Source organism: Ochlerotatus camptorhynchus, unplaced genomic scaffold, assembly GCF_037179485.1.
Source record: "Ochlerotatus camptorhynchus isolate MF236.1 unplaced genomic scaffold, CSIRO-AGI_Acam_v1.1 ptg000215l, whole genome shotgun sequence".
NCBI classification, from domain to species: Eukaryota; Metazoa; Arthropoda; class Insecta; order Diptera; family Culicidae; genus Ochlerotatus; species Ochlerotatus camptorhynchus.
Window position 1 is genome coordinate 326,624 of NW_027040705.1, and position 11,589 is coordinate 338,212.

Here is an 11,589-nt window from a genome sequence, read left to right on the forward strand (position 1 = left end):
ATGCTTCAAAAAATGTGCCATCACGTTTAAATTCAGCAAGGTCCATTCTATGAAATCCAAGTCTATTTTCAAAGATCGTAACCGAAATTCAATTTGGCAGAACAGAAAATCAAGGTTTCTATGAACCTACGTACTTTTGTAAACTCGGTTTTCTAAAAAATTTAAAAATTCAACCATTACGTATGGATTCAGCATGTTCTACTCTATAAAATACAAGCCTATTTTTCAAAGATAGGAGCTAAAATTCAGTTCGGCAACATGGAAAAATCACATTTCCATGAAAATACCTACTTTTGTGAATATTAACCAGGTTTGTCCTTCACGCATGGATTAAGCATGTTCTATTCTATAAAATCCAAGCCTGCTTTTCAAAGAACGGAGCCAAAATCCAACTTGGCTGGTCAAGAAATTAAAATTTTCATAAAAAATACGTACTTTTGTTGATGTAAAGCCAGTTTTCTCAACAATTGTGCTTGCTAAAAAAATCTACCATCAGGTATGAACACACGAAGGTCCATTCCTCAGCAGCTTAATTTTTCACACAACAGAAAAGTTTGGACTCCCTAAGGAAGGTATTGAACCACTTCAGAAAAGGTTTGACTCCCTTTGGAAAATTTAAGCACAAAAAAGTATCGGTTCACTTCGGACAACTTTCTACACTTCAAGGAAAACTAGATGACCTAAACAAGATTGTGTCCTTACCAAATGCCAAAGCAGTTAACAAAAATCTTAGGAAAATGTCAAACCCTTTCTGACAAGTTTGGATTCAGTGCGGAAAAAGTTGAATCAATGCAGGAAGCTTTGGATTCATTTAGGAAAGGGATTAAATCAGCTAATGTGGCCTCACTCCAGAAAATGCGAAACTAATTCTTTAAAACTTAAGTTCGGGATATGTTGGATCACTGCAGGAAAGCCTTGACAACTTTAAAAAGGATTGAATAAGATAACAGAAAAGTTTTGACTCAGCTAGAAAAATGTTGATAACTTATTCGAAAGTTTGAACCCACTTCAAAAAAGTTCAGACTCAGCTTTGAATCTGCTGAAAAAAAGTGTCACCTCAATTAGGAATTTCTTGAATCGTTTCTGAATGGTTTCAGTTCTAAAAATTTTAAACCAATTTTGAAAAGATTGGATTTAGCTCGGAAATTGTTGAATCACTGTAGAAAAGAATTGAATCATTATGTAGCATTGCAGCAGGTTTGTAAGTTAAGAAATTTAGATCAAATGCGAAAATCGGGCAACTACGGTGGGCTGGGCATATCGTAACAATGTCGGGCAATGAAAATGGTTCCGACTGGAACAAGACGAAGCTGTGCGCAGTGAACAAGGGGGATCGATCAGGTTGAACGCTAGTGAGTTGCCAAACAAGATTAGGAATGATGTTCGATGAAAGAACCTGGCATGCCGTACCGGTCTAGTTCAAATTTATGTAAAAATTCTGTAAAAGAACAAGGTGAGATTCTACAACATTATAAAATCTAACAAAGCGTGTATCCATACCCAAATTAATTAGCGAAACTCGAGAACAAAGGAACGAGTTCGTTTTATCGTCTAATGGGTATCATAGACGAGTGTATCGATGGGAAGTTAAATCGGAGCAGCTCCAAAAGTCCGTGATGTTCCGTGATATTGTCATACAACGCTTTCCGAACGCAAAAATTGTTCTACCCGACTTGGTTACAAAAAAAAGTTTGTAAACTACAACGTAACAAAAATTAATCACTATTGAATCTACACTTCGACTCGAGATTAAATAGAAAGAGTTAAAGCACGAGATCATGGTGGGTATATAAATGCTGATACAGCTTTGTCACTATATAGACGAAGAGGTCGCGCGGGGGGGGGGGGGGGGGGAGTGCGGTTTTAGAGCAAATTGTAAACAAACTTGGTCGCTGTCCCATACAAAAATCAAACATGGCTGAATCATGAATTTGACACATTAGAACCCCTATATATAGTTACCTTACACGAGATCACACCGTCATGAAATATGTTGACACTTTGTATATATGTACTGATAAATTAAACTATTCCCATTTTGCTTGAAATTTAATCAATTTGACATTAAACTCAGCAAAAAAAAAGGTTATCTTCCATTTAATTCCACTTAATTAATTTTGGTATCCATGACAGATACGTATTTCGACTACAATATGCAGTCTTCATCAGTGTCATTCCCACTAAAGAACTTATCAAAATCTAATCCCCTTAAGTATACTCATCCCCTAGGTATAAAAGTCAAGATCACAGGTTCCTTATTAGAGAGTTGAATAGATTTTTCTCCTTTAGTTTACTTAAATCTTAAATCTTCTTATATAAGGAGCTACCACCTATGAACATTAGGGTGTTTCATTTTGAAAAAAGTGATGAATTTTTGATAGGCCACCCTCCAGTTCGATTCATAGCCCCAAAATATGAACCTGTGCAAAAAATGGTAAAGATTGATGAAGGTTTAGAGGTCGCGCCAATGATTTGGATTTTGTATGGAGATTTTGGTGAATTAGTATGGGAAATTATTGATTTTCGTTTACATTGCTCTAACTTTGGTTGTAGTTGTCCAAACGTTGAAAAAAAAAAATATGTGGTTGTCATGACAATGATCAACAAGCCTGTTGTTGTTGCGATGAAATTGGCGTTGTTGCCTTGTACATATTCATCTGTCAATTTACCCTATTTCCCTATACCCTATTTTTTTCACATTTTTATAATTCTTGATACGCTGCAAAACTGAGCGTAGCAACTGTAGGCTTTTTGTTTATTGCCATAGCAATAACATACTAAATTTTTTCGACATTTGGACAAGTAGAAGCAAAGTTATAGCGATATAAGCGATTTTTTAAATTCTTCCATAGTAATTCCCATACAAATTTCAAATCATTGGCGCGACCTCTAAACCTTCATCAATCTTTACCAATTTTTGCACAGGTTCATATTTTGGGGCTATGAATCGAACTGGAGGGTGGCCCATCAGAAATTCATCACTTTTTTCAGAATGAAGCACCCTAATGAACATCTCCTTATACCTCCACATACCAAATTTGGTTCCATTTGCTTGATTAGTTCTCGAGTTATGCAGAAATTTCTGTTTCATTTGTATGGGAGCCCCCCTTACAGAGGGGGAAGGGTATCGAACCATCATAAGGAACTTCCCGGTCCCAAAAACCCCTGCATACAAATTTTCACGCCGATCGGTTCAGTAGTTTCCGAGTCTATAAGGGTCAGACAGACAGACAGAAATTAATTTTTATATATAGGGGAAATGGATGTAATGTCGGCCTAAATGCCCCTTATTTGGGCCCATACATAAATTCAGCAATCGAGTAAATTTTCAATAGCGACCAAAAATATCAATTAGTACCGTCCCAATGACGCGTTCATCTAGATAAAATTAATAAATAGCAGATTTTTAGCGATGGGCCCAATCTTAGATCCATCGACCAACATTAGAGCCATTTCCCCTATAGATTTCTTTTACTGAACTTTAAAAACACATGTTTAATCATTCAACAATTAATCACTGATTAGCATGTCACCATGATTGGTAAACTTTACGGTCATAGATAAATGCTGCGCAGTAAACAATGTGATGTGTGCAACATTTGGGTGGTGTGCAACAATTGGAAAATTACCCTTGTTCATTTTTCAACGAACAATTACATTTTTAGGTCGTTTTGTAGGGACGAGAATTTTCAGTTCTTGAAAATTGCTTATTTGGATCATACATTAGCGTACAGTGCAGTAGGGTCTGGTGGGGCAAGAGTGCACCTTAACTATTGTACGTTCCATACATGCCAAACAGTGGATATTTATAGGAGTTTGTAAACCGTAATGCAAGTTCATAATCTTGGCGTCATAAATCAGCAATGTGATGTAAATTAATTCTCGTCAAAAGTTGTTTACGATTTTTTCAAAATGTCAGCTTAAATCTTTTTTTGTAACTGCAATGGGGCAAGAGTGCCAACTCCTATGGGGCAAAAGGGCCATGCGTCTTAAATGAAGTGAAATCGATTAATGCTTGTTTATAAACATAGCATTTTGATTATTAATCATGCTAGCCAGAGCTGTTATTGTTTACTCAATTTAACTATTGAATGTTACAATATTTTTCAATACAAAATGAATAAACCATGTCTTCCAATGAAATAAATAAAAACCGAGGGGGCCGACACTATCTACGATCCAGGAAAGGTTACGTTTTGCTGTGGCTAGCTGCGCGCACGCTGAGTAGATAGAAAGAAGATTGATGAAGATTCTGAAGATTTCCTGCAAAAAGATGATGCGCGATGCAATTAGATGCGAGAAACGAAAGAAGATTTTCCGAAGATTGATTTACTAGTGTGAGCATCTAGAACTGAGATTTAGATGTGTCGCCCCCTCGATAAAAACAGTTGTTGATGATATTTTATGCAGTTGGTTTTGCGAATTTGCTGAAAACAAGCTTACCGAAGGCTTGCCCCTGTGAGGTTCATTTTTAAGAAGCTGATTTTTGACCCAATTAAGAGAATATTTACCTATGATTTGTTATTAATGTTTCAATTAATCAATTGATGCCTAAATGCAGGGAAATTCAAAATCCTTATTTTATTATGTCTAATTATTATAAATAATTTCGATTTTCGACACATCAGCTCAAAATGATTTTTTGCAATTTTTGTGAGCTTCATTTGGGGCAGAACTTTCTACTAGGATACACAGAAACTAGCTCGGAAAACGCCTAAATGTATGTATCTCCTATGTGTTCATCGCTGATCAACCAATGATTTTTTATGATTTTTGAGAACTTCTAGCGATTGGATCTGCTTAAAACTTTTCAGAAATGAAGTTTAATCATTATTTAGACTCTCTAGGGGTAAGACAGCTTTTGATTTTTGAGTAAATTTTGAGTAAATCGGAGTAACTCGTGCTGCTCAATGTTCAATACACGCAGCAAATCAGCAACCTGATTTTTGTGGCCATGCTTAAAGTGTCTTGCAAACGAATAACAAACTGTTAGTACAAATGAATAGTCAAAATTCATCATTCAAATTAATAAAAAATAGCTTTAGTTATCAATTTTAATGAAACGAAAATCTGTGTATTATAAACGATCTTGATGCAAAGGAACAGTTGATGGGTGAAATGCAATGAAATAATATTGATTACGTTAAGGTGGCATGGAAATAATTCTTCCAGCTCCTTGATCGATAACTAAAAGTCGGAAAAGAAATCAAAATTGCAATATGAAGAATACACAATGAAAGTCACTCAAAAGGAAAGACTGGCAATGCTTTTTGATTGACTACCGAGGATGCTCAATACTTCATCTATTAGTTTCAAAGTATATCGGTGGTAGAAGAAGTTAATACCAGACACTTAAGCTTAATAAGCAATTCATCTATTTTATGGGCTGGTCATTCAGCTCAGAACTTCAATCTAATAGATCTTACTTGTATTCACTTTAATATTAATATTAAAATAAAGGCATTAGTAGATTGGTTTGTATGGTTAATTTATTACATCAAAAGGTCTTGTAAATACTGAATCATCTAATTTAGCGTGAAACTCTTTCTTTTTTAAAATTGGTAAACCCATGTGATTCATTCCATCAATACGGATTTTCCAGTGGGGAATCAATAATAACGGGATATATTAAAATAGGATCCTATTATGTAAGTCGAGTCGAGCTTGACTTCTGGTCACTGGTCTATTTTAGTATCACAGAATTAATACCAAATTAGAGTAGTAACCACAATGATCGTCACGACTTATTTAATAGTACCGATAATTGAAATTGTCCGTTAATATTAGAACATTCGCTTCACCTAATTAATTTGATTTCGAATATCCTTTCATCTACAATCACTAATTACACAGCGGAAGATTATAACGAGCTAAGGTTACATTTTTTTTCGGGTAAAGAACTGCTTCGGCCTAATCGCCCATTTTGGTCCTATCGAGCAGAAAACTTCAAATAAATCCATGATTTCAGAGTTAACAAGTCAATTATGCATACGACACTTTAGTTAAAAAGCTACTGAACGAAGTCAATAAAAACGCGTGATATGAATGTTTGCATCCTTTATTCTCAAAAACAATAGAGGCGCTCTGACCGAATCAATTTTTATCTTCATCCAATAAGCCGAAGTGAATTCAATCAACCGGTGGAAACTAACGATTTTAAATTGGCTCACTACTTGACTAGCCTATTAGTTCCAAGCAAATCGATTAACTTACCCCATTCCAGTCGAAATTCTAGTACTACACTATTTATGTTTTGATTCGCTATGAAAGTTTGACAGATAAAATAAGGGGTTCGTGGATTTACCTATGTTTCGAGGGGTGCATCGATTAACTTGGGATCAAAGATAGTACTAGTCTTAGAGTTACCTCTATGATTCAATTGCATTTCAATGGCGTTTCAATGCGTTAGACCGAGTTAAGAATCCGTAGGCTGGGTTTGGGGTCAAGAAGCAGTGTTAGATTTTTAACAATATGTCAACAATTTGATTCTCTTTATCAAATCTTACGGTACGCACGGAAAGGTAAATAAATTTCAAAGTCATCTGCAGTGAAAACATTCCATTTTGTGAAAAAAAAAATTCACTCAAAAAATAGAGGCAAAAGTCGGGTTGTGTTTAGTAGGTCCAAAATTAGATCTGAGCCCTGCTACATACACGTAGGTATTAAGTCATGGTTCACCCAATTAATAATTTAAGTTACAGAACGGCTTGGGCGGAGAAAAAAAGGCTTTGTGCAGTTTATTTTTGCATTTATAAGCTGTTCTGAAGCTTAAATGTTTCGTTGTATAGTTATAAAATTTATAATTTGTATAGTAATTTATCGCTGACAGATCACAACTTGTCGCTACTTTAAAAAAAATTTTTTTTAAGATCTTGGCGATTATTTTTAGACTTCTAAGATCAGCTTTGAATAATATTGAGTAACTATATTTTACTCGGTGCAAATATATTTACTCCGAGCACAGCTGGCTTGCCCCTAGGACTAATTTTTTGGTTATTTTGGTGTCACAATAATTGTTGACATGCTAAATAATGTTTCGACAATTACCAATCCCATTACCATTACCATTACCAAACCATTACCCATTACATTTTTGTGTGGCGTCCTTATATTTATTTCCGAAGGAGAAAATCACATTTCCATTTATTTCTCCTACGTACATGATGCAATTGGTTCTTTCTTAGGCTCATATTGTAGAATCATAATGTGGCTTCCAAACGCGCATGATTTAGAATTCCTATGATTCTTAAAATTGGCAGGAGCCACGCTTTTTAAAGTGTCTTTATTGAAAATGTGTTTATTTTAATTTTTTTTGGGGGTGTCACTCTTGCCCCACCTGACCCTATTTTTTTCACAAATAATGTTCAATATTGGAGAAAAAAGGAGTGCTCAAGAGTCGTTGGGACCTCCCTTTGCTCAGTCGGTAAAGGCGCAGCTACAAAGCAAGACCATGCTGGAGGTGGCTGGGTTCGATTGGGTTGGAAAATTTCTCGACTTCCCTGGGCATAGAAGTATGATTGGACTTGTTACACAATTCTTGATAGAGCTGGAATATGGCTAGCCAACGCAAATGTACATCACCATCGGGTAGAGGAAGACTTCCCCTACCCGATGGTAATGTTGGTTTGCGTGGGCGTGCCTTGAATTCCTATAAATCATCGAGAGAAGTCATTGTTTACAAAAGCTGTTATGCCCTAATTCCAGCTCTATCTAGAATTATACTAATGCAGAAATGGTACAGGCATCGAAGGCCCTCAATTAATAACTGTGGAAGTGCAATTAGAAAACTAAGTTGAGAGCACGCAATAAGCTAATACGCGCTAAGCAATAAGCTTGAAACTCAGAGAACAGACATGGAGGCTCGAACAAAAATTCTCTAAAAACTTGTGTAAAGATTCCTATTCGACTTAAGCGCCACTAACGGCGACTTCCCCACTTAAAAACACTCTTTGACAACATGATGGCGCTGGCGTTGCACAAATTACACTAGACACTAAGTGCTAGTAGCGCCAAGTGGCAATTTCCAACAGAAAATCTATTGATACTAGCGCCAAATTGGTCGAAAGTGGAAAACTTATAGAGAAAATCAGGAGATGCTAACACCACGTAACGGCGACGTTCCCACTTATTTTACACAAGTTTTTGACCGAACTTGAACGTCTGTTCTCTGTGCTTGAAATGCGAAGAACAAGATCAACTCAAGAGCAGTTGCTTCAAGTCACCGAAAAATGAGCGGTAGTTTTGCAAGCGATTAAAAATATAATTTCATTATAATTGATTCGCGTTTTAGTTGTATTCCACTATTCCTCTTTTTAGTGATGCATAAACATTTTAAAAATGTCCAAGACAATTGTTGATAAACATTATGTTTCAATAGTGTGTTGTTTTTTGCGAGGGAGGCGACTCCATCGAAAATGCAAGAATTATTTTGTTTTTCTGATATTAGATGCACTCGCGATGAGTAGATGGTAAAATGATTGATGAAGATTCTATAGATTTCCTGCAAAAAGATGGAACGCGATGCGAGAAGATTGATTTAGATGCGTGAAATAAAAAAAAAAAGGTTTTTCGTATATTGATTCGCTGGCGTGAGATTTTCGGGCATCGATATTTAGATGCACCGTCCGCCTAGGTTTTTGTGCGTGCACTCAGTGCACCAGCGTGACTGCTAGAAGGTTAAACAAGCGTTCTATTTATAGACCTATAAAAGACATCGTTTTGTATAACAAACTTTACCTTGATAGTGTCTCCGTAGTCTCAAACAGGGTTACTTAGACCGAACGTTACGGTTCATATATTTATTTTTCACTGAAGATGCTTTAGTTAAACTGTTATTTTCAAGGTACAATCAAGTGAATAGTAAGCGAGATGTCGAATGCTTTGTTAATAATCTGATCGCTTTATTCGTTATAGTCTTTCCACTTCTATTTCACTCAAAAATAATCCCGGTACGAGGGCACCTTTCCAAACTGATGGACAGTTTCCTATCCTGCCAAGAAGTTTTCACCAGGCAGTACTCAATAACAGTAGCCATGCTTGTACAAAGCTCTGATGAATTCTTCATCGACAGTTTTTACCAAACCAATATTAACTTCTTCCTTTCTCTCGAAAACAAAAACCCAACCACCAGGCGTGATGTATCGCAGAAGACGTTCCAACGACGACGTCGCCTCCCGCAACACCAACCCTGAAATTGAGAACGATGATGATGACGAAGATGAAGATGAGAACTACCAAAGCCGTCACTACTACCAGCCACAGCAACACTGGCAGCAGCAGCAGCAACAACAACAACAACGAGAGCAGCAGTCGGCTCTGGACCAACAACAACAACAACAACAAGAGCAACCGTTCTACGACATCAGTGGAACCTACGGGCAGCAGCAATACCACCCCAACCAATACGACACGCGAGCATTCGTCCATTCGGAAGCGTATACAGAACAACTTACCGAACCTCTTCTGCAACCATCAACCAGTAAACGCAGCTCCGCGCACCGACCTGTAAGTAACACCTCCCCATCAGGATCAGGTAACTCTAGCACCTCCACCAGCTCTTCCTCTTCGACCAGAAGGCAACAGCGGAGGAAAGGCCCCCCCGGGGCAGCATCAGCAGCAATCGACGACAAACATGTGATACTCGATGACGAATCAGTAGTAAGTGCTGCGGCTGCCACCGCCGCCGCCGAAGCGAGCATCGACTAACGTAGTGTATGACTACAGCAAACTAGCCGTATTTTTAGTAGACGCCATAGGCAGGGGTTTTGAGTGAACAGAGAACAGTGAAAACTTTTTTTGTACTAATCCGACTTGTTGACGCTGGTTCATCAACATTCTTTCGAAAATTTTCACATTTTGGAAAACAAAAGAAAAACGTAATCAATGACTAAATCGAGATCTCTGTTTTCTTTGAGATACAACAACAGTAGACCTGGTGCATGAGAGCGTGTGCGATATCAAGTAGCAGAAGAGAAGATAGAAACCAACCTTATATTTGATAGGAGCGAATGGAGCATACGAGCGGAAACAGGAAGAAGAAACGTTCATATGTATAACTATATATTAACATCTAGGGACGGTAAATATTTTGTACCAAATAAACAATCATCTAAAATTAAAAACAAAACTAGCAGTTTAAGGAGTTGAGGAAACAGCGGATGAAAGAGCGGAAAAGGGAAAATATTCTTATGAGTAAATTTCGAACAGCGAACTGTTACACGTTGATGAAGGTAGGTCGAAAATGTAAAGGAATAGGGAAATTCCGGCTCGTTCTGATAGACGATCGGTAGTTGATATGTTTTGGATAGGGAAATTTAATAGGGAACGTTATCGCAGCAATGGGGGGGCAAGCGAGCAGCAGAAGCGGTTATAAATTTAAACTGAACCATTATACTGTAAATGTCTATAGGGAATAATCAAATTGAAGAAAAGGCTAGTTTATAGTTTTGTAAGAAGATATATGGCACCCAAAAACACAACACACATTAGTACACACACACACACACACACACACGCTCTATAACCGATACCTAAATGTTACTGCGAGGTTCCTCCTGGTACTCGTTGGGGCGGAGTGAGTGCTTCTGAATTGGAGTCGCTTAAGCGGGGACGTGTCCAACCGCGGAGAAGAAAAGTTTGGTGTAGGGTGTAATGAAAGTGCTAGTTGATTGCCTTATTCTTCCGTTCCTGTTTGCGTTAATCGGTGGTTATCGTTTGATTGGAGTGGCAGTATTTTGTTGACAGATTGAATGGGTTGAAGACTTGGTACTTGTTTTGGCAAATTTGATAAGTGTATGGCAACGGGGGGGCAATCTTTTGGGTATCCAGAGCCCAGAGGTGCTATGTGACCTAACTGTGATGAAAATGTAATGAGCCTGCACTGGAAAAATACGTTGAAATAAGAAATGATATAATAGATGGTGAGAGTGTAAAAAGTGCATTACCACGCTTTGTCGTATCTCAGAAACAAAACATCGAGGATGACTCAGTAATTTCATTCAGGTGGTCTGAACGTCACAAAGTATGAGACAAATTTCTACTACATTGTCTCGAAAGTAGATTAAACTGTGGTTAGTGGTACGCCTCCCCCTGGAAAAGAAATAAAAACCCGTAAAGGAGAGGTTTATCGGATGCTTTGCACTTTTCCCACAGGTAAAGAAAGCTCTCAATTAACAACTGTGGAAGTGCTAAAAGAACACTAAGTTGAGAGCCGGCGTAAAGTCTCAGTAGGGACGTAATCAAGCCTCCGGTTGTAGGTAACATATGTTCATCGGCTCATCGCTTATCAACCAGTTCATTGATGCAGTGATGAAAGTATTGCCGGTGTATGAATAAGACGGACATATTGAACAGGTGGGGTACCATGAGCATCCCGCACTTCAGTTCCAAACCTTTAATGGTTCGAAACAAATTAATTGGCAGTCGGTTCAATATCACCATTGCAATGATTAATGACAAATGTATGTGTTTCGAACCATAAGAAATCCAAGGCAAGGAAGCTCACTATGCTCTTCTTCTCCTACATCCTATAATATCGTCATATTTTCAGGTGAAAGTCTGGCTCACCAGGCTCAGTGCTGAGAGTACCAG

At 37.6% G+C, this 11,589-nt stretch overlaps 1 protein-coding gene across 4 annotated transcripts in view; it reads left to right on the forward strand.

Annotated features, from left to right (window-relative positions):
* The window catches only part of Npc1a (Niemann-Pick type C-1a), a 123,919-nt gene extending 112,675 nt beyond the window's left edge, over window positions 1-11,244 (forward strand). For 3 of the 4 annotated variants that reach the window (XM_065224754.1, XM_065224755.1, XM_065224756.1), the window contains one exon: window positions 9,131-11,244. In XM_065224754.1, coding sequence (XP_065080826.1) covers window positions 9,131-9,705 — 575 coding nt within the window. In that variant the 3' untranslated portion in view covers window positions 9,706-11,244. The remainder of the gene's footprint in view (window positions 1-9,130) is intronic. The other variant, XM_065224757.1, reaches the window with a different exon arrangement.
* Window positions 11,245-11,589: the final 345 nt, after the last annotated feature.